The following is a 23,416-nucleotide window of genomic DNA, read 5'->3' as shown; positions in this document are numbered from 1 at the left end:
GCAGGGCTAACAACCCTGCATTGAATTTCACTACAGCAGTGGCAGAGTTGTCAGCTCAAACTCAAAGATAAGTGTTCATTTTACAGATACTGAGAGTGGACCATGACTGTTCACTGCACTGTGAATGCTTTGCAGTGAGTGTACATGCGGAAAAAAGAAATCGCTAGCAGACAGGTATGAAGAATATTTTTTTGCCAGAGACATACAAAGTCTATTTTTACAAAAACTCTACTTGCTGGAAAATAGTTTTATTCCAGATAACAATCAATTGTGCTGCAAGTTTGTAAATAACTTGTTAAGCTATTGCTAGACTTGCCAGACTTCACAAGTTTCACAGCGTCTGCCTTGAACTTCCGTGCCTCTCCAAACGAATGCAACAGCACTACCTGTGCAATAGTCATCCCACCACAGAGGGCACTGTGGCTGAATTTTCATAATGTAGACTTGCAAAACTTTTGCTGTAGACTCACCATTGCAACTTTGCTTTTGCTAGAGACTTACCACGCAAATTTGCTACAAATTGGAAAAGTGTCAACTAGAACGGCTTCAAGTGCTCTGCAAGTATACTACTTGCCAATGAAAATGTGCAGCAAGTTAACAGACTTACAGTTCAACACTGCCACACATTTGTAAAGTGAGCTCCTGCGCTATCGGGGACTGCAGCTAGGGGGCACTGCTAGCAAACACCTGGTAGACTGTCCTTGCCAGAAAAGTAAGATAAATGTAAAAGGGTGGTGGTGTCTGCGCTGTGATTAGTAAATGGTGCAAACCTCACGGTGTGAGTAAGTGGACCATAGGGTGAGTCCTAAATCTAAGTGGGTGGTGAATAAGTGCAAAACAAAGTAATAGAAGTAAGGTAGGTAGGGAAGATGCTTAAACAAGCACAATAATCAAAATAAACATAGTGAACCTAGAAAGGTCGATCTGAAACACTGGGTCATACAGTAGTGACAAGTGATATCACAGTGACCGTGAAGTCCCAAACACATACAGTGCAAGTGGCCAAAAAAAGGCAGATGTATCGATATTAGTATAGCATCTAGTGGCAAATCTAGACAATCCTGAAGAAATAAAAATAAAAACACAAACAAAAATAAAGTCTTATAAAGAGTGCTCCCAAAAAAATAGAACAAATCCACAATTCCGTGCTGATGGCAAAGACTTCAGTGCAAGACACCTCAGGTGGTCCCCAAATCCTCACCTCACGGCTATAGCACGGATAGCCAACAAATGATCCCAAGGGATGCAAGCTCGAGCAGCAGCAAATGGCGATGGCTGAAGGACTCAGCAGCAGATGGACATGTAAAAAACATCAGAGGGGAGACATGGCATAATACTGTGATGACACTTTGAAAGATAGATGATGAATCACATAGACATGCACTCACATAGAGGCAATGAATAGTGGGCCTATCTCCAACGAACAGCGAGTTCGCTAATGGTCCTGTGTAGATTCCTGATTTTCTCCTTGCGACTCTCTCCAACTTCAGATAGTCAGAAGGGGGGCTGGGTATCAGGATACCTGGATTTACCCTGCTGTTTCCTTCAATCCACAGATACTCAAACAGAGAGGGGGGGGGGGGTTCAGCGCTGGATGTCTCCCTCAGATGATGCAGGTGAAGGGACACTATGTTCACTATGTTTATTTTGATTATTGTGCTTGTTTAAGCATCTTCCCTACCTACCTTGCTTCTATTACTTTGTTTTGCACTTGTTCACCACCCACTTAGATTTAGGACTCATTCTATGGTCAACTTACACACACCGTGAGTTTTGCACCATTTACTAATCACAGCGCAGACACCACCACCCTTTTACACTGCCACACATTTGTGGCCAGTTATTCTTGCTATCTGGGATACTATAGCACTGCTTCAAATCTACCCAACCTGTACAATGACAGCAAAAGAAAATGCCAGTCTCTTCCACATGTATTCTAAACTAAAAAAGGTTGTTGGTAAAGTTGCATTTTAACTGATTTGCCTTATGCTAATTATACACATCTGTAGTGTAAATTTAAACATAGTCCTATGAATTTCCCTCCTTGATCATTCAAAAAGTAGCATACATCTAGGTAACATCTGTTTTAGAATGGTGCGGGTTTAATCATTTTGTCAGTTTCCACGTTATAAGGCAGACATGTGTTGCTTCTTAGAAAACATAACAAAATATTTTTTTTATTGAAATAACTTTATTAAATCACAGAGTAACAAGAGCAGATGTATAATGAGACACTGATCAAAGGCACAGTACACAATACAAAGAACATTGTTCAAGGTATGGTTATTGAAGGGAGTGGTGCTTTGTAGTGTAGTCCAGTCCCCTGTGGTAATAAGGTATAAATGACAGACTGCGTCCTTATGAAATGCAGCCTTGGTAAAAAATGAAATCTTACTCCTTGCGTCATAACAGGCTTTTTCATTATTCATGGTTCAGACACCTTTATCACAACCACCCCATTGTTAAAATGGCAAAACCGTGTAAAGGTTTCACTAATCATTACTGAACATAAAATTCTCTACATTCACCTGGAGCTTATTTTAATTCAGGGGGAAAACTATAGAAATTAATGGAATTATGATAGGGTTTTTTTCAAACCCAAAAAAAGAATACTGTCCATACTTTATAGGCAGCAAACTGGTAATCAGGCTCTGGATATGCATTTTATTTTTTATGTAGTGCCATGTGTATGTTATTCTCCATTAATGGTGGGCTTGTTCCAATGAACACCACTTTGTTGGAGAATACAGTGCTACATACACCTTGTGTTTTCCCAACATACATGATTTTGATTTTTTTCCCCATAATAGTTTTAAATAGAGAATCTGCAGGAGACAAGATTTTTCACAGCAACAGTAAGGCCTCGTACACACGACCGAGGAACTCGTCGGAAAAGACACATCGTTTTCCTCGACGAGTTCCTTGTTAGGCTTGTCGAGAAACTCGGCAAGCTTGCTTTGCGTACACACGGTCAAGACAAAATCTCCTCGTTCTCAAACGTGGTGACGTACAACACATACAACGGCAGGGGAAGTTCGATTCCACTGGCACAACCCTTGGGGCTGCTTTTGCTAATCTCATGTTACTGCGTGTTAAGTAAAAGTTTGGTAAGAGACGATTTGCACCTTTCAGTCTGTTACAGTGTAAAAAATGTGTTATCTCCATTACAAGCGCTACTTTTACCGAAGGTGCGCTCCCGTCTCATACTTTATTCTGAGCATGCACGGGTTTCTTAGCATACACACGATTGTGTTTCTCGTCGAAAACCAGCCCGACGAGGAACACAACAAGGAAATTGAGACTCCCGACGAGGAAAAAGAGAACTTGTTCTCTTTTTTCCTCGTCGAGTTCCTCGACAGTTTCCTCTATGAAAAACGTACACACGACCGTTTTCCTCAGCAAAAAAGCTCTCCCACCAAGTTTCTTGTTGGATCCTGTCGAGGAAAACGGTCGTGTGTACGAGGCCTAAGTGTTCCCTGCTAAATTTATGAAGATTGTAGTGAAAACCATTTCTAAAACCAATGCACATCTAGGCATCTTGTAAGGCCACACTGTGATCTTTGTGTTTAATGCAATGTTTAAAGCCACCAGTCCTGTAGAGTGCCATATACTGTATATTGCTAACACATTTGCAATGTTAGGACTTCCCAGAATATATTGCAGGGCAGCAGTGGCAACTGAAAGCCTTCAGACAGTAGAATTTGTGAGTCATTGGGGTTGATTTACCAAAGGCAAATCCACTTTGCACTGAAAGTGCACTGCAAGTGCACTTGGAAGTGCAGTCGCTGTAGATCTGAGGGGAAAATCGAAATGAGGGGAAGCTCTGCAGATTTCTATCATCCAATCATGCGCAATCAAAAATTCTGTTTTTTATTTTCCTTGCATGTCCCTCTCAGACCTACAGTCACTGCACTTCCAGATGCACTTGCAGTGCACTTGTAGTGCAAAGTGGATTTGCCTTTCGTAAATAAACCCCATTATGTCTATTCCTTAAACCAATTCTTAGTCCTGGTTCACACTGGTGCATTTTGACATGCGATTTGACATGTCAAATCGCATGTCAAATTGGTCAAATAGTACTGTCCTAATTCGTGCAACGCCACATTTCTGTAGTCTCTGTTTTTGTAGTTTCTGTACTACTTTTTGCGATGTCTCTGTAATCGCGGCCAAAATCGAGACTGACGAGGGACTGAAATCATATGAGTTCAGCTGAACTTACAGGGCTTAATTCCTGCAGCCCTGTGTGAACCTAGGCTCCAATCCAATTCCTGGAATCCATATCTGATTAGTCCCATTGAAAAGCCTATCAATTTAACATTGGGTATGGGACACTGATTATTTCATGTGACTCTTAAACAATGCAGTAAACTACCTCCAGGCTGGCAGATAAACACACATTTGAAATACCTATAGAGGAATTGTGTTACCTACAAGTAGAAAGATACAGTGCATCTGGAAAGTACTCACAGCGCTACACTTTTTCCACATTATGTTATGTTACAGCCTTATTCCAAAATGGATTAAATTCATTATTTTCCCAAAAATTCAACAAACAATACCCCATAATTACAACATGAAATAAGTTTGTTTGAAATCTTTGCAAATTTATTAAAAATTAAAATGTAAAAAAATCACATGTACATATTTACAGCCTTTGCCATGACACTCAAAATTTAGCTCAGCACATCCTGTTTCCACTGATCATCCTTGAAATGTTTCCATAACTTGATTGGAGTCCACCTGTGGTAAATTCACTTGACTGCACATGATTTGGAAAGGCATACAGCTGTCTATATAAGGTCCCACGGTTAACAGTGCATGTCAGAGCACAAACAAAGCCATGATGTCCAAGGAATTGTCTGTAGACCTCCAAGACAGGATTGTATTGAGGTACAGATATGGGAAAGGGTACAGAAAATGTTCTGCCGTATTGAAAGTCCCAATGAGCACAGTGGCCTCCATCATCTGCAAACAGAAGAAGTATGGAACTACCAGGACTCTTCCTAAAGTGGGCAGCCGAGCCAAACTGAGTGTTTTGGGGAAGAAGGGCCTTAGTCACGGAGGTGACCAAGAACCTGATGGTCACTCTGACAGATCTCCAGTGTTTCTGTGTGGAGAGAGGAGAACCTTCCAAAAGAACAACCATCTCTGCAGCACTTCGCTAATCAGGCCTGTAGTGTAGAGTGGCCAGACAGAGGCCACTCCTCAGTAAAAGGCATATGACAGCCCGCCTAGAGTTTGCTAAAAGGCACCTGAAGGACTCTCAGACCATGAGAAACAAAATTCTTTGGTCTGATGAAAACCAAGTTTGAAATCTTTAGCCTGAATGGCAAGCGTCATGTGTGGATGAAACCAAGCTCCACTCATCACCTGGCCAATACCACCTCTACAGTGAAACATGGTGGGGGCAGCATCATGCTGTGGGGATGTTTTTCAGTGGCAGGAACTGGGAGACTAGTCAGGATGAGGTAAAGATGAATGCAGCAATGTACAGAGACGTGCTTGATGAAAACCTGCTCCAGAGCGCTCTGGGCCTCAGACTGGGGTGAAGGTTCATCTTCCAACAGGACAACGACTCTAAGCCAAGATAACAAAGCAGTGGCTATGTGACAACTCTGTGAATGTTCTTGAGTGGCCCAGCCAGGGCCCAGATTTGAACCCGATTGTACATCTCTGGGGAGATCTGAAAATGACTGTGCACTGACGCTCCCCATTTAACCTGATGGCGCTTGAGAGGTCCTACATAGAAGAATGAAAGAAACTGCCCAAAAATAGATTTGCCAAGCTAGAAGCATCATACTCAAAAAGACCTGAGGCTGTAATTGGTGCCACAGGTGCTTCAACAAAGTATTGAGCAAAGGCTGTGAATACTTACATACATGGGATTTTGTTTCTTTTTTATTTTAATGAATTTGCAAAGATTTTAAACAAATGTCTTTCACATTGTAATTATGGGGTATTGTTTGTAGGATTTTAAAGAAAATAATGAATTTAATCTATTTTGGAATAAGGCTGTAACATAACAACATGTGTAAAAAGTGAAGCTCTGTGAATACTTTCCATCTGCACTGTAGATCATGCCCCAGCTCTACTGCTCAATCCAAGATTCTGTGCTGGAGACTGATGCACAGGCCGGGATGTTCTGTTCCCAATGCTATCAGACTATACTGAAAAATGCCAGCAACTCGGTATACCTCTCTATTAGAACTTTATTTGCTAAATGTAAGTAGACACAGTGTGCAAAATACGAATGCGTTTCAGCTAATATTAGCAGAAATGTGTTAGAATTTTGCACACTGTAGCAAATAAAGTTCTAATAGATGTGTATACTGAGTTGCTGGCATTTTTCGCAATGAAATTTGTTACCTGTCTTTTGGATTTTTTCACTTCTTTGCCTTCAGTTGAACTTCACTGCAACAGCACAGTTAGACCATGAATTATTCCCACCAATGCCCTCCTGCCTGATGATTGCCAGTTAAGCATACAGGTTATCCCTCTTCCAATCTGTTGTCTGTCTGTCAGCATGATTGGCTTCTAGTGCTGAACCTTTCTCCATTAACCACTTGCCGAACCGCCGCTCAAACATTTACATTGGCAAATTGGCACAGACAGGCAAATGGGCGTACATGTACGTCCATTTAAATTTGCCGCCGTGTGGGCGTGCACGTGCCGCTGTGTGGGTGTGCGCGTCACCGGCAGCAAGCCTGCCGCAAGCTCCGTGACCATGGCGGTGGACTCGATGTCCGCCGGTGTCCCCGCGACCTTGTCATGGAGCTGCAGAACAGGGGGATACCTGTGTAAACAAGGCATCTCCCTGTTCTGCCTAGTGACATGACACTGATCTTCTGCTCCCTGTCATCGGGAGCAGCGATCAGTGTTGTGTCACAGTAAGCCCAGCCCCCACACAGTTAGAATCACTCCCTAGGACACACTTAACACCTTCCTCGCCCCCTAGTTGTTAACCCCTTCCCTGCCAGTGTCATTTACACAGTAATCAATGCATTTTTATTGCACTGAAAAGTATCCGATGTGTCCGCCATAATGTCGCAGTCACGATAAAAAAATCGCTGATCGCTGCCATTACTAGTAAAAAAAAAAATATTAATAAAAATGACATAAAACTATCCCCTATTTTGTAGATGATATAACTTTTGCACAAACCAATCAATAAACGCTTATTGTGTTTTTTTTACCAAAAATATGTAGAAGAATACGTATCGGCCTAAACTAAGGAAAAAAAAACGTTTTTTTTATATATATATTTTTGGGGGATATTTATTATAGCAAAAAGTAAAAAATATTGCGCTTTTTTTTCTAAATTGTCGCTCTATATTTGTTTATAGCGCAAAAAATAAAAACCGCAGAAGTGATCAAATACCACCAAAAGAAAGCTCTATTTGTGGGGAAAAAAAGGACTTCAATTTTGTTTGGGAGCCATGTCGCACGACCGCGCAATTGTCAGGTAAATGGACGCAGTGCAGAATCGCAAAAAGCCAAATCCTGGTAATGCTGCTGTACAGGGGATTACAGGAGACTGACATGAAAACAGATTCAGGCACATATACTATTTGTATTCTTAAATACCTTTAATTATTTTTATTGAATACATAATTGCAATTAGTGGTGTTTATATCAGCATGAAGATCAGCCTTAATAATGTTTGAATTGTGAGCCCTTCATGTGAGTGCCTGACTTATTATTAATTTTAGAAATTTCTAAAATTGTGGATATACCCTCTAGTGAATTTTGTTCCAAGAGCTTTCCGGGCAAATGCAAGGCAACACGTTTTAAAAGAATAAAATGCTTATCCATAATCTGGTGAAATATTTTCCTATAACATGAAACAATACCTTGTTTTATATTATAACATAATCCAGCAATACAAAAAAAGTCCAGACAGACCTGGTAGACTTTGCATGTAATTATCTATATGTGTGTTTCCTGTATCTTCATTCTTTTGCCAATATGGTAGCATTAGAATTACTTTTCTGAGGAAAAGTTTAATATTTCCTTGCCAATAATGCCCACAATTATGAAAATATGCATATGTAAAAAAAAATTATCTGACGTGGGGAATTATAATACATGCTAAATTATCACCATACCACAACCCATAATCCTGTTGTAACAGAAAGGACAGAGCTGTCAATTATTCCAAAAGCTATTTTATACCTGGAGGGTTTGGACACACATAAATATATTATTAAGGCATAGGTCACTATGTACACAGCAGAAATGGCTGCTTTTCTACTTGGCACAACAAATTTAAGTTTGGTGCAATCTCAAAGGTGCTAAATGTTTGTTTGGAATTTGTTAATTTGCCCTGGGTGTGTGAGATATATTGTTCAACTTATCAATGTATGCATTCAATTGCCTATTATTTCTAGAGTTTCTAATGAAATCTACTAAAGAAAAGGCTGTCCATAAAGGTCAGTAGACTAATTATTGTTTGATCAGCAGTAAAATGTAGTGACATCGTTGCTTGGCAATATGTACTGAAATAGCACCAGTGCACTCTGAGCTTTTAAGGATCATTGGTAATTCATGCCGCGTGAGCTTTGGGCACCACTACTATAAAACACTGCATTTTGTAAGAGCGCAGTCTGATTCTACTAGTGAATGACAATACTATTTCAACCTTAAAGTATACAACAGATGAGCTGGTGTAGCAGGATCCTTACATAACTGATGGGTATAGAATGGATGTGAGACCATATATGACTTTGTATTCATGCTCTCACATATATCCGTGTACAGACCACATCGTCTGCCCCAAAAACCTGGAAAAAAATATGCAAAATTAGACACAGGACAACATTTTTTCAACATTTTCACTACCCTCACTAATTTCTGATATCATAGATTTGTTAAATTATTATATTTGTATAGATAGATAGATAGATAGATAGATAGATAGATAGATAGATGCACAGTATATATTCATTCTCTAGCACATTTTACAAATTTTAGCTTGTTAGAATAAAATCCTCTCATGGCAGACAGAACTGATATAAAATTACTTTTGAAATGTTTTCCAACTAACTGCTTGGCTGCATTGTTAAATGTATTCATTTATGTATATACACCAGTATTTCTCAACTCCAGTTCTCAAGGCACCACCAACAGGTCATGTTTTCAGGCTTTCCATTATTTTGAACAGGCGATTTGATTAGTTTCACTGCCTTAGTAATTACAACAGTCGTTTCATCTGAGGGAAATCCTGAAAACATGACCTGTTGGGGCGCTTGGGGACTGGAGTTTAGAAACACTTATATACACAATGCACAAAAGAAAATCCTGTGTGCAAGACTTTCCTCCTACATTAGGTAAAATAATACAAATGTGTGGTAACTTTACAGTTTCAGCTAAATAGTATTTTAATACAATTTTCTACTAAGTAGAGGGTGCCTTTATTCTTTATAGCAGCCTAAGGTTATTGTAAACAATCAAATAGAAATGAAAGGCAAAACATTTTTGTATAGATTTAAAAATACATTATACATTCCCCCCCCCCCTTTTTTTTTTGAGTGATCAAATTTCTTCTGTTCTCAGCTGCATAGGAGCTGGGGGGAGGAGAAGCAGCAGCAAACTGAGCTTCTGTCATGTACCTGGGTGTATTTGAACAGGGATGTTCTTGGTCCCACAGCTGCAGTCTTACCTGTTGTGCCACGGAGGAGCTCTGGAGTTGTGGCAATGTTCTCTCAGTTTGATGCATTACCTTGGACTCACTAGCCCCACCTGCTACCAGCTGTGGACAATTTACAATCAAAACAGCCCATAAATATCAGCACTTCCTGTCTATCAGTGCCTGTTTGTGTGGACTAGCTCCCTGGGTGTTGTGATAGCTTTGTGACTTTGATTACCGTGTATGAACATCTGCCTGAATTCTTGACTACTCTCTAGCCTGCTGATTTTCTACTTCACCCCCAGCTCATGTATGTATGCCTGCCTGACCACTCTCTGGATTTAGATCGTGTACCACTTTGCCTGATCTTAACCTGATGGACCGCTGGGGAAGATGGAAACTACTGTAGTAGTTGAGATTACTACAGTGATAACTGTGATCTTCCAGGTCAATAAATACAAGGCTTTCTCTGATCATTCTCTGATTGGACAAGGTGGGGATGTGTTCTTTGATTGGACAAGGCAGAGAGGAGGGAAGGTGACTGCAGCTGGTTTGGAAGCTGATGACAGCTAAGAGGTGCCTAATAATGTGGAACTTTACCCATAACAACTTGATAAAAAATAATGTTCTTTAGCAAGGAATACACAGTTCACATTAATTAATATTGCTACCAAAATTAGTGTGTGCTGGAAATTTTCTCCATGATTGCTCCTGTTTCTTCTTGCCAGAGGCTGCCATTTTGCTGAAGCCCAGGGCTTTGAATGTTTTACATAGCTAATGTATACCTGCAAAAGGGACCAGCCTGAAGTGATCTAGCAGGACTTAAAGTGATTGTAAAGGCTGAAGGTTTTTTACTTTCATGCATTCTATGCATCAAAGTAAACCTTCTGTGTGCTGCTCCCCTCACAGCCCATATAATACTCACCTAAGCCCCCTCTCAATCCAGCGATGTGCACAAGAGACTCAGCTGTCCTGGGACTCCCTTTCCTCATTGGCTGAGGCAGCAGCAGGAGCTCATTGGCTCCCAATGCTGTCAATCGCCACCAGTTAGCCAATGAGGAGAGAGCAGAGGGAGCTGCGGCTTAATGTGTCTTATGGACACGTAGAGCAGCCGCTATGGAGCGAGTGCACATTGGTGTCCCCAGGGAAAGCCGCTTTCTCTAGGTTCACTGCTCGAGGGGGAGAAGCCAGGGGCGCCTGCGAGGTACCCAAAAATAAAAGGATCGGGGCTGCTCTGTACAAAACTATTGCACAGAGCAGGTAAGTATAACATGTTTGTTATTTTAAAAAAAATACAAAAAAAACAAGCTTTAATATCACTTTATTTTCTAACTAATGTTCTACTTTCAGCTGACAAAGTATAACTAAAGGCAAAACTTTTTTTTTTAGTTTTGGATAGAGTGGAGAGTGATTAGATATGTTGCCTGTGCCCCCGTTAAGGAGATTATCCTTCTCTATTTGTACTGTTTACCATTATTATTGAAAGTAAAAGTAAAGGAAAATCACAAATTTTGGGTTGTCCCCAGAAAAGTAATAGAGGGGAAATCGTCCAATGGGGACACTAGTTCTAGTAACTTGGGGGGATTTCCTCTCACTTCCTGTTTGGCTATAGGACAGTAAGTAAAGGTAAATATATGCAATGCAACACAGATGGCGGGAAAAAATTCTGACAAGGGTTATAACTGAAATGAAAAATACTTTAATTAGACAACATAATCTGTTTTTTATCACATTCTCCAACTCCCACAGATCAATAGTATATTTTATAATATAGAAATGAAATGCAAAAATGATATATTTTTTTCAAAAGTAAAATCTGCATGGTATGAACATCTTCTCCACTTTATTTCCATCCAGATTTTTTTAAATTATCCCTAGAGAATTATAGGCTAACAATAGACTAGCAATTTTCTCACATGGCCAATCTGCTGTATTCCAGCAATGTCTTTTGCTGCCAGACTGGTGTGTGACCCATGGCAAAAAGACAAGCAAGTCAAATTTGGGGTGATTTATTTTTTTATTTTTTTCAGATAAGGTTGAAAATAATACTAAAGGCAATTTTGAAGAGGAACGTTTTTTAGGCCACGGTTTTAATGAGCAATAACACAACAACCTCTTTGTATATGTGTAATGTTAACAAGCTATTTGGTCAGCTAACAAAGGCTTTCTTGTGTTAATGTGTTTTTGTTGACCTGACTGTCTGGCCAGCTCATCTGTATATACTAATGAGAGGCATTAATATCGCTAAGTGTAAATGGGGGCTGGGTACAATGTGATTTAATGATGCTGCCTTCATTGGCCACAGTGGGGGTGAGAAACAGCAGTGTGTTCTTTGTCACTGCTACAAAAACTCATTAGCAGAATAACAGTAACCTTTGGCATTACCAAACATTTTGAGTTTCACACCATCTCCCTACGCAAATGCAGCACAGACTGTTACACTCTTGATTTGTAGTGCTAGAATGCAGAACTCAGTCTCCAACGGAAACAGAATCTGCTTGGCGTTTGTATGTTTTCCAACAAACTTTTTGCATTTTAATAAAAGGACACTCACCTGTCTAGAGGTCCTGCACTGTCCTCATCCGTATCGGTTCTCCACCAGTCTTCACTTCCCCGACACCGGCATGTTTACTGTGGGCAGCCGGCTGTGATTCCTTGCTGTGCTTTGTGATGGTCCTGCAGCCTTCTGGGACCTGTGACATGTCCCAGAAGGTTGTGGGCGGGGGGAAGGAAAACTTCTGGTTGATCAGCGTAGCGATTCAACCGGAAGTTGGAGTCAGTACCTGTCAAAACAATGTGTTCCTTTGTATAACTGAGCTAGTGGTACTAGACTGCAAGATCCTCTCTGGAGCAGGGATTGGTGATAATGGTTAACCACTGTACCCCAGGCCAGTTCTGAAATTCCTCACATACATGTAAAAATCATCTTTTTTTTTATTCATTGGAGAATTATTTAGAACCCCCAACATTATATATACAGTATCTCCCAAAAGTGAGTACACGCCTTACACATTTTTGTAAATGTTTTATTATATCTTTTGTGACAACACTGAAGAAATGACACCTTGCTACAATGTAATGTAGTGAGTGTACAGCTTGTATAACAGTGTAAATTTGCTGTCCCCTCAAAATAACTTGGCCCACAGCCATTAATGTCTAAACCGATGGAAACAAAAGTGAGTACTCCCCTAAGTGAAAATGTCCAAATTGGGACCAAAGTGTCAATATTTTGTGTGGCCACCATTATTTTCCAGCACTGCCTTAATACTCTTGGGCATAGAGTTCACCAGAGCTTCACAGGTTGCCACTGGAGTCCTCTTCCACTCCTCCGTGACAACATCACAGAGCTGGTGAATGTTGGAGACCTTGCGCGTCTCCAACTTCCATTTGAGGATGCCCCAGAGATGCTCAATAGGGTTTAGGTCTGGATGGGCTTTTAAAACTTTAAAGACATGAAGTGTGTGAAGAACTTGTGTCTGATAATGGGCCAAAATTCTCGTGTGTTGAGTTCCAGTGCTTCCTGCGTGAATGGGGAGTCAGGCACAGACCCCAGAAGCAAGGATCACCCACAGGCCAATGGTCTAGCAGAGAAGTATGTTGACATAGCCAAATCCATTATACTGAAAGTGCAATCATCAGGGCAGGATGTGTACCTAGGACTGTTAAACTATCGTGCAATACCTATTGAAGGGTTATACTCGCCTGCACAGCTGCTAATGGATAGAACATTGAGGACCACAGTGCCTATTGCACCACGTAAGTTGCAGCCTTAGTCTATCCCACATGATTGAGTACCAGCTCGGAGGACCATAAACATGGAAAGGCAAAAACTATATTTTGATAAATCCACAAAATCCCTTTGTCTACTCTGTGCTGGGCAACCTGTGCGACACAAAGTCACAGGGAATACATGGGAACCTGCTTGAATTATAAAAGAAGCCAATTCACTAAAATCATATATAATGGAAACCAAGTGAGGACAGAAGCTGAGAAGAAACAGGCGTCATCTTCGTCCAGACACTGCCGTGGATACATCATTAGAGGAACTGAATGACAATAGAGATAAAGAACAAGCCCATTATGGCACAGAAGTCCTAAACATGGATATTTACTCGACTGAGGATGCCGAAGACAGCATAAAAGTATCAGCATGTGATAATGCTGGAAGTGACTCTGAACTGGACACCAATCCTATGGATGATGAGCCAGCGGTTACCTTCACTCGCTATGGTCGAGCTATTAAACCAAACATATGGAGGGACTTTGTCTCATATTAAATGTTTCGTACTTGAGAGTAATGATGTGTATGCCTTATGTTATACTTCAAATTTAATTGTTAACCCTAGTTCCTTATGCATGTTAGGAAACAGTTAACAGTCTTAGTCATGTGATCTGGGGGCGAGGAGCAGTAGTTGTTGTAACATGGATGCTACTGATTAAACAGGAGGCTCTTGTTCAAGCTCCTTGCTGTCTGCCTATACTTTGTGTTAATTCATCACATGCTGAGCCATGTGAGCCATGCTCCATATTTTAATTTATAATATAATATTTTTATATACAGTTGTGCTCAAAAGTTTGCATACCCTTGCAGATATTGTGAAATTTTGGCATTAATATTGATAATATGACCGACCATGCCAAAAAACTGTCTTTTATTTATTAATAGCAATCACATGAAGCCATTTATTATCACATAGTTTTTGGTTCCCTTTTAAATCATAATGATAACAGAAATCACCCAAATGGCCCTGATCAAAAGTTTACATACCCTGGAATGTTTGGCCTTGGTACAGACACAGAAGGTGACACACAGTTTAAAATGGCAATTGAAGGTTAATTTCCCACATTTCTGGCTTTTTAAATCACAATTAGTGTCTGTGTATAAATAGTCAATGAGTTTGTTAGCTCTCACATGGATGCACTAAGCAGGCTAGACACTGATCCATGAGGAGGTAAAAAAGAAGGAGTCAAAAGACCTGCATGACAAGGTAATGAAACTTTACAAAGGTGGAAAAGGATATAACAACATATCCAAAGCCTTAAATATGCCAGTCAGTACTGTTTAATCACTTATTAATAAGTGGAAAATAGGGGCTCTTTGATACCAAGCCATGGTCAGGTGGACCAAGAACGATGCAGCCATAACTGGCAGAAGAATTGCTCAGGATACAAAGAAGGCTTCTTTCTGGCAACTTGACCATGCAGCTCTTTTTAGTTCAAATACAAAAAACACAGTCACTTCCAGCGCTAATAGGTCTTCCAAGGTGTGACGTAACGGATATCAGATAAAATGGTGGTGTAAAAGGTATATATGGTATCCCAAAGCTAGGTGGATGCTGCCTTCCTCAGATGGGGTAATCTGAAAGGAACTACAAGAAAAACAGAAATGGAAGGCGTATACACCTAGTGTATTACCAGAGATAATTTAATAATAAAAACAATTTTTGTATAAAAGTGGGTACTCACAAAATGCAACTGAAAAAAGGCCATAATCACAGTGCATGGACATGCACAGAACACAGGGTACAGCTACCCCGTTTTCTGCACATGTCCATGCACTGTGTTTATGGCCTTTTGTCAGTTGCATTTTTTGAGTACCCACTTTTATACAAAAAAAAAATGTATTATTAAATTATCTCTGGTAATGCACTAGGTGTGCACGCCTTCCATTTCTGTTTTTCTTGTGTTCCTCTTTTTTGTTCAAGTATCATCCTATTGTGCTTCTTAAAAACAACCACACCATCTTTTTCCAGAGCAGCCTGTATTTCTCCTGAGGTTACCTGTGGGCTTTTCTTTGTATCCCAAACAGTTCCTGTGGCAGCTGTGGCTGAAATCTTTCTTGATCTTCTTCCTCTCCTTCTTCTTTTCTTAGCAATTTCCTTTTTTTTTTCTGCTTATTATTCATCAACAAGTAAATTTGGGATTTTTTCTCTCTTGTTGTTTCTACAATTTAGAGTTTGGACTATTTAACTAATAGATTCCTTTACGACCCATTTTTTTTAGGGTCAGTTCAGGTATTTCAGAAACAACGCACAGGAGATTTTTCCCCCTTTTTATTCTATGTCACGATAACTATATTTATCTTCTTGGGACTTTAGCTTTCTCATATTTTATTTAATTATTTTTCCTCTCACGTGCCCCCGCCCATCCACAGTTTGAACCCATTAGGGGTGAATGGGTGGTCCGGAGGCACTCTAAGCCTGATATAAGGTATAGTCCTTTTTTTTATTATTTTCTTTAGTCCCTTATACCTGACATTTTCTTTTTTCAGTATTTATCTGATAAATATGAACATGCATTTGAGCACCAAACTCTACCAATATTTCAGTCATTATTGTTATGATCTTTATCCCATATTTGCATTCTTTATACTGCATTTGTAACTTGTTTTCTTATGCACAACTCAATAAAAATATTAAACAAAAAATCTTTCTTGATCTATCTGACCTTGGCTTGGTATCAATAGATCCCCAAATTTTCCACTTCTTATTAGGTGATTGAACAGCATTGACTGGCATATTCAAGGCTTGGGATATCTTTTTGTATCTGATTCCATCTCATGCAGGTCTTTTGACATTGCACCCAAACAAACCTCTGCGGTTTTTATTTTTTGCGCTATAAACAAAAAAAGAACGACAATTTTGAAAAAAATATATTTATTTTTAACTTTTTGCTATAATAAATATCCCCCAAAAATATATAAAACAACTAATTTCTTTCTCAGTTTATGCCGTTATGCATTCTACATATTTTTGGTAAAAAAAAATCACAATAAGCATATATTGATTGGTTTGCGCAAAAGTTATTGCATCTACAAAATAGGGGATAGTTTTATGGCATTTTTATTAATAATTTTTTTTACTAGTAATGGCCATCTGCGATTTTAATCATGACTGCGACATTATGTATCATAAATGACATTGGCAGGGAATGGGGTTAACCTCTAGGCGAGGAAGGGGTTAAGTGTGTCCTAGGGAGTGATTCTAACTGTGGGGGGGGGGCTGGGCTACGAATGACACGACAGTGATCACTGCTCCCGATGACGGGGAGCAGTAGATCACTGTCCTGTCACTAGGTGCCTATATTTAAAAAGGGAACAAAGTCTTTACCAAGTAACTATAGACCTGTTAGTTTAACTTCTATAGTTGGGAAGATACTGGAACGTTTAATAAAGGATCACATGGATGAGTGCTTGCTGGAAACAAACTATTTAAGCAGCAGACAGCATGGATTCATGAAAGACAGAAGTTGTCAGACAAACCTGATTTCCTTTTATGGAGAGGTAAGTAAAACCCTGGACAGAGGCGTGGCGGTGGACGTGGTATACTTGGATTTTGCAAAAGCGTTCGATACAGTTCCGCACACACAGCTCATGTGTAAGGTAAGGTCTACAGGATTGGATATATCAGTTTGTAAATGGATAGAAAACTGGCTAAAAGACAGACTTCAGAGAGTAGTGGTTAATGATTCTTACTCTGAATGGTCCAAGGTTATCAGTGGTGTACCCCAAGGTTCAGTGCTGGGACCCTTACTTTTCAATATATTTATAAATGATATTGGGTCTGAGATCAAAAGTAACATTTCTGTCTTTGCAGATGACACCAAGCTATGCAGTGGAATAACGTCCTTGCAGGATGTCTCCAATTTACAAGCCAAACTCAATGCTCTGTCTAATTGGGCGACTAAGGGGCAGATGAGGTTTAATGTTGATAAATGTAAAGTTGTGCACTTAGGGACTAAGAATATGCATGCATCATACATGCTAAGGGAAGTACAACTGGGGGGATCTGTAGTGGAGAAGGATCTGGGGGTTTTAGTTGATCATAAGCTCAATAATGGCATGCAATGCCAAGCTGCGGTTTCCAGAGCGAGCAAAGTCCTTTCTTGTATTAAGAGAGGTATGGACTCCAGAGACAGAGATATAATTTTGCCCCTGTACAAATCATTAGTAAGACCTCATCTGGAATATGCAGTTCAGTTTTGGGCACCAGTTCTCAAAAAGGATATTGGAGAACTGGAGAAAGTGCAGAGAAGGGCAACCAAACTGAGGCATGGAGGAGCTCAGCTATGAGGAAAGATTAGAAGAACTAAATGTATTCACTCTTGAGAAGAGGAGAATTAGGGGGGATATGATCAACATGTACAAATATATGAGGCCCCGTACACACGACCGAGTTTCTCTGCAGAATTCAGCCAGAAACTCGATCGGAGCTGTATTCTGCCGAAAAACCCGGTCATGTGTACACTTTTGGCTGAGGAAACCGACGAGGATCTCGTCGGGCCAAATAGAGAACATGTTCTCTATTTCCTCGTTAGTCAATGAGGAAACTTGGCTCGCCGAGATCCTCGGCGGCTTCACAAGGAACTCGACGAGCAAAACGATGTGTTTTGCTTGTCGAGTTTCTCGGACGTGTGTACGGAGCCTAAGAGGTCCATACAGTGAACTTGGTGTTGAGTTATTCACTTTACGGTCAACACTGAGGACAAGGGGGCACTCTTTACGTCTAGAGGAAAAGAGATTTCACCTCCAAATACGGAAAGGTTTTTTCACAGTAAGAGCTGTGAAAATGTGGAACAGACTCCCTCCAGACGTGGTTCTGGCCAGCTCAGTAGATTGCTTTAAGAAAGGCCTGGATTCTTTCCTAAATGTACATAATATAACTGAGTACTAAGATTTGTAGGTAAAGTTGATCCAGGGTAAATCCGATTGCCTCTCGGGGGATCAGGAAGGAATTTTTTCCCCTGCTGTGGCAAATTGGATCATGCTCTGCTGGGGTTTTTTGCCTACCTCTGGATCAACTGTGGGTATGGAGTTGGGTGTATGGGATTGTACTGTGTTTTTTATTTTGTTTGTTTATTTTTTTGTGGTTGAACTGGATGGACTTGTGTCTTTTTTCAACCTGACTAAGAGCCGGTTCACACTGGGGCGACTTGCCATCCGACTTCATGTCGCCTCAAGTCGTCCCAAGTCGTGCTGTAGAGAAAAACAATGGAAGTGAATGTGAGCTATGTTAATACACACGACTCAAGGCGATCCGACTTCAGAAAAGGTTCCTGTACTACTTCAATCTGACTTGTAGGCGATTTGTACCCATTGATTTCAATGGAAGTCGCCTCAGAAGTCGGATCACTGTCTTATCTGAAGCGACTTTCCAGGAAGATAACATACATTTCTCAGGCAAACCTCTCCCTCCCCCCCCCCCCCCCCCCCCCCCCCCAGAGCTGATGGTTGTTTTATTGGCCACTGGAAAGTCTCCTGTCCTGGAGACGACTTCAAGTCGTGTTGTAAATCTCCCCAGATCGCCCTGTGGTTCATGCTCAAGTCGTGTTGGAGTTGCTTCTGAAAGTCGCGCTGGAAGTCGTGTCGCCCTAGTGTGAACCGACTCTAACTATGTAACTATGTAGGCAGAATGGGGAAATGCCTTGTTTACATAGGTATCTCCCCGTTCTGCAGCTCTGTGACGCGATCGCGACCTGCGGGCATGGTCACGGAGCTAGCGGCAGGGGTGCGCGCGTGCCCGCATGGCGGCAATTTTAAAGCAAAATACAGGTACGACGCTTTGTGCAGCCGTGCCATTCTGCCGATGTATAAGTACAAGCGGCAGTCAGCAACCAGTTAATGGCTCAGTGTCTAGCCTGCTTAGTGCATCCATGTGAGAGCTAACAAACTCATTGACTGTTTATACACAGACACTAATTGTGATATTTATACACAGACACTAATTGTGATATTTATACACAGACACTAATTGTGATTTTAAAAAGCCACAAATGTGGGAAATTAACCTTTAATTGCCATTTCAACCTGTGTGTACCACCTTTTGTGTCTGTACCAAGGCCAGATATTCCAGGGTATGTAAACTTTTGGGTGATTTCTGTTATCATTATGATTTAAAAAGGATCCAAAAAACTATGTGATAATAAATGGATTCATGTGATTGCTATGCTTAAATAAAAGACAGTGGGCCAGATCCACATAGTGGATCGTATTTTTATGCAGGCGTAGCGTATCCTAGTAACGCTACGCCGCCGCAACTTTGAGAGGCAAATGCTGTATTCACAAAGCATTTGCCTCTAAGGTTACGGCGGCGTAGCGTAATTCTCCCGGTGTAAGGGCGCGCAATTCAAATCTATGTGATAGGGGCGTGTTTTATGTTAATACGTCGTGACCCGACATAAATGACGTTTTTTTTTAACGGCGCATGCGCCGTCCGTGGGGGTATCCCAGTGCGCATGCTAGAAATTAAACCGGAACAAGCCAATGCTTACGACGGTGACGTCATTCTACGCAAATCCCGATTCGCGAACGACTTACGCAAACCACGTAACATTTTCCAAATTTTACGCGGGAACGACGGCCATACTTAACATAGGATATGCCTTATATAGCAGGGGTAACTATACGCCGGAAAAAGCCGAACGCAAACAACGTAAAAAAATGCACTGGACGTACGTTCGTGGATCGCCGTATCTAGCTAATTTGCATACTCAACGCGGAATTCGACGGAAACGCCACCTAGCGGCCGGCGGAAAAATGCACCTACGATCCGACGGCGTACTAAGACGAACGCCAGTCGGATCGAGCCCAGATGCAGTCGTATCTTGTTTTGTAGATACAAAACAAAGATACAACGCGGGAACTTTGAAATTACGTGGCGTATCAATAGATACGCCGGCGTAATTCTTCTGTGGATCTGGCCCAGTGTTTTTGCATGATCAGTCATATTCTCAATTATAATGCCACAATTTCACGATTTCTGTCAGGGTATGCAAACTTTTGACTACAACTGTAAATACGCATATCTTGCTGTCTATGTGCAGTAGGTCTTAGGAGGCAAACCATGCACAATTGACTATTGAAAATAAAAATCACATTTATTTAATTTTTTTTACAAAAAAATGGTAATCTGCACACAGACACCAATTCCCTGTTACATAAATGTGAATGAGATGGGTATAAGATGGCTTTAGCTCCTGTTGTCCTCCTGTAGAGAACTCCTATAATGCGTTTTGCCCTTTTTGTGGCTTAATCGTAGAGGCCTCTTATACCCATCTTATTCATGCAACAGGGATTATCCTTGTCTATGTGCAGACAACAACCATTTAATTTCTTTGTTACATTAGCTAAGACCCCTTTCACATCGGGCGGTTTGCAGGCGCTATTGCACTAAAAATAGCGCCTGCAAACCGACCCTAAACAGCGGCTTGCTGTTTCTACAGTGTGAAAGCCTGAGGGCTTTCACACTGTAGCGGTGTGCTAGCAGGACCGCTCCAAAAGTCCTGCCAGCAGCATCTTTGGGGCGCTGAGAGGAGCGGTGAAAGCAATGGGAAACCGCAGCTATACCGCCGGCAATGCGCCTCTGTGGAGGCGCATTGCGGGCGGTATTAACCCTTTTTCGGGCGCTAGCGGGTGTTAAAACTGTACCGTTAGCAGCCGAATACCGCCGCAATTCCGACGGTAAAGCGCCGCTAAAAATAGTGGCGCTATACCACCACCGCACCTCCTGCCCCAGTGTGAAAAGGGGCCTAAGTACACAATGTTGTTATTTCTTTTACAAATAACTCCTATATCTGGAAATAATATAGTTCATACATACCTGCCCTTGCACATAGGAAGACTGTAACATGAAACATATAGGAAAAGCACAATCATTTAACAGGGTCACAGTGCTTGAGTTTCTGATTGTGTGGTATGTAGAACCACACAATCTACATATAAGTGCACTCCACCTTGTGACTTTGCTGATGCACAAAAGCAGACCTGACTAAACATTCCTTTCTTTTTCCTAGTGAGATTAAGAGTTAAGGATCAGGTCTTTGCAGCAATATATTCCTATGTGTACAATATCAAGCACTTCTTATAGTTAGAAGAACCTAAGGGGTTGTAAACCCTTGTTTGTTTGTTTTTTTTAAAATAACAAACATGTCATACTTAACTCCACTGTGCAGTTTGTTTTTGCACAGAGTGGCCCCGATCCTCCTCTTCTGGGGCCCCCTGGCAGCGCTGGTAGCTCCTTCATGCATCGAGTGCCCACGTTGGAGAAGGCTCTCCTAAGATGGACACTCCCGAGTCCTGCTTTTGTGTCCATTCACACAGAATACAGGACTCGGCATTGGATTTGATTGACACCAGCTGCAGCTAATGGCTGCGCTGTTATCAATCTATCCAATCAAGAGCCGAGATAACAGCAGAGAGGTAGAGCGCATCTCCACCGTGGAAACAAACAGGCTCAGGTGAGTAAAACTGGTCAGTGTTGGAAGGATGCATTAAGGTGAAAAAATACAAGGGTTTACAACCCCTTTTAGAGTGGAACTTTAATCAGAAAATTAAGTACCGCTAGATAATTTAAGGCTGGACCTATTTGCAGATATAGCTATGTAAAACATAAAATCCATTAATGCATTGTCTCGCCCTGCTCTGCACATGCTTAGTTGCTCTCTATTTTTCAGCATTATGACTAAAGAGGACAATCTGATGACAGCCTAAAGATTTACTGCTGCTCAATGGCTCTGGGCTTCAGCAAAATGGCAGCCTCCTGGAAGAGGAAACAGGAGCAATTGTGGAGGCAAGTTGTTAAGCGTAATGTTCTGTTTTAATTAAACTTTAAAACCCCATAAAGCCCAGTCTTTTCCAGTTGTAACAGTGGGCTTCAGAATTGAATCCCACAGACCATCAATAAGCCTTACTGGGGGTTATTGCTAAAGCTTCATTAACCAAGCTGAATTTTGAAGCTGATTGATTGCCTACCATGCACCTACCAGCTTCTGAGCGGTTTAAGTAAATTTACTAATGTCACCAGCACACCATGGATCTCCAGAATAGGTCCAAATCTTTTTTCAGCAATCACATTGTTACAGCAGTTGGCAGCAATTCGGAGCCTAGCAGGACCCATGCATCAGGCTCATGCCTGATGCAGGGGTCCTGCGAGGCTCCGAAACATTCCATCGTTACATAGTAGGTAAGGTTGAATAAAGGCAATAGTCCATTCAGTTCAACCTGTGTCAGTGTCAAAAAATGTTTCCCATATCCCTGTATGTTGTGTTCTTTAAGATGCACAGTCTTATACAAATATCCATACTCCCTGCAGCCACCACCAATTGTGGAAGAGCGTTCCACATCCTTATTGTCCTGACAGTGAAAACCCCCCCTGTTTAAGGTTAAACAGCTTTTCCTCCAATCTCATAGTGTGTCCCTGTGTCCTCTTGCACTCCTTGAGACTGAATAGTTTTTTCCTATGCTGGGATCGCCATTGAGGTATTTGTAAATCGCTATTATATATCTCCTCTCAAGCGTCGTTCTCCAGCTAGAATAGATTTAGTGGTTTCAGTCGTTACTCGTAATCAAGGTCCTCCAGTCCCCTTATTAGTTTTGTTTCACTTCTTTGGATTCTCTCCAGTTCCAGCACATCCCTTCTGAGGACTGGGGACCAGAACTGGATAAAATACTCCAGATGTGGTCTAACCAGAGTTTTATAAAGTGTCAGTATATCCCCTTTTTTATGCATGCTAATATTCTGCCGGCTTTGGTAGCTGCAGCTTGACATTGCATGCTGTTGCTCAATCTCTCATCTACTAGGAGCCCCAGATCTTTCTCCATCCCTGATTCCCCTAGTAGTTCTACCCCTAGTGAGTAGTTTGTGTTTATGTTTTTTGCCCCCAAGTGCATTACTTTACATTTTTCCACATTAAACTTCATTTGCCCACTCCATGATTTTGTTCAGGTCTTTTTGTAAAATTTCTATATCCTGATATGAAGTTATTGCCCTGCTTATTTTTGTGTCGTCCGCAAAA

The 23,416-nt window shown here is 41.1% G+C and overlaps 1 protein-coding gene across 1 annotated transcript in view; it reads right to left on the bottom strand.

Annotated features, from left to right (window-relative positions):
* Positions 1–7,564: 7,564 nt before the first annotated feature.
* Positions 7,565–23,416, bottom strand: part of CRABP1 (cellular retinoic acid binding protein 1) — a 36,885-nt gene continuing 21,033 nt past the window's right edge. Inside the window, exon 4 of the mRNA XM_040343092.1 lies at positions 7,565–8,780. Within this exon, the coding sequence (XP_040199026.1) occupies positions 8,730–8,780 (51 nt within the window). The 3' untranslated portion in view covers positions 7,565–8,729. The remainder of the gene's footprint in view (positions 8,781–23,416) is intronic.

Source organism: Rana temporaria, chromosome 3, assembly GCF_905171775.1.
Source record: "Rana temporaria chromosome 3, aRanTem1.1, whole genome shotgun sequence".
In the NCBI taxonomy this organism is placed as follows: Eukaryota; Metazoa; Chordata; class Amphibia; order Anura; family Ranidae; genus Rana; species Rana temporaria.
Note: the sequence above shows the minus strand (reverse complement) of the source record. Positions and strands in the feature narration are given on the sequence as shown.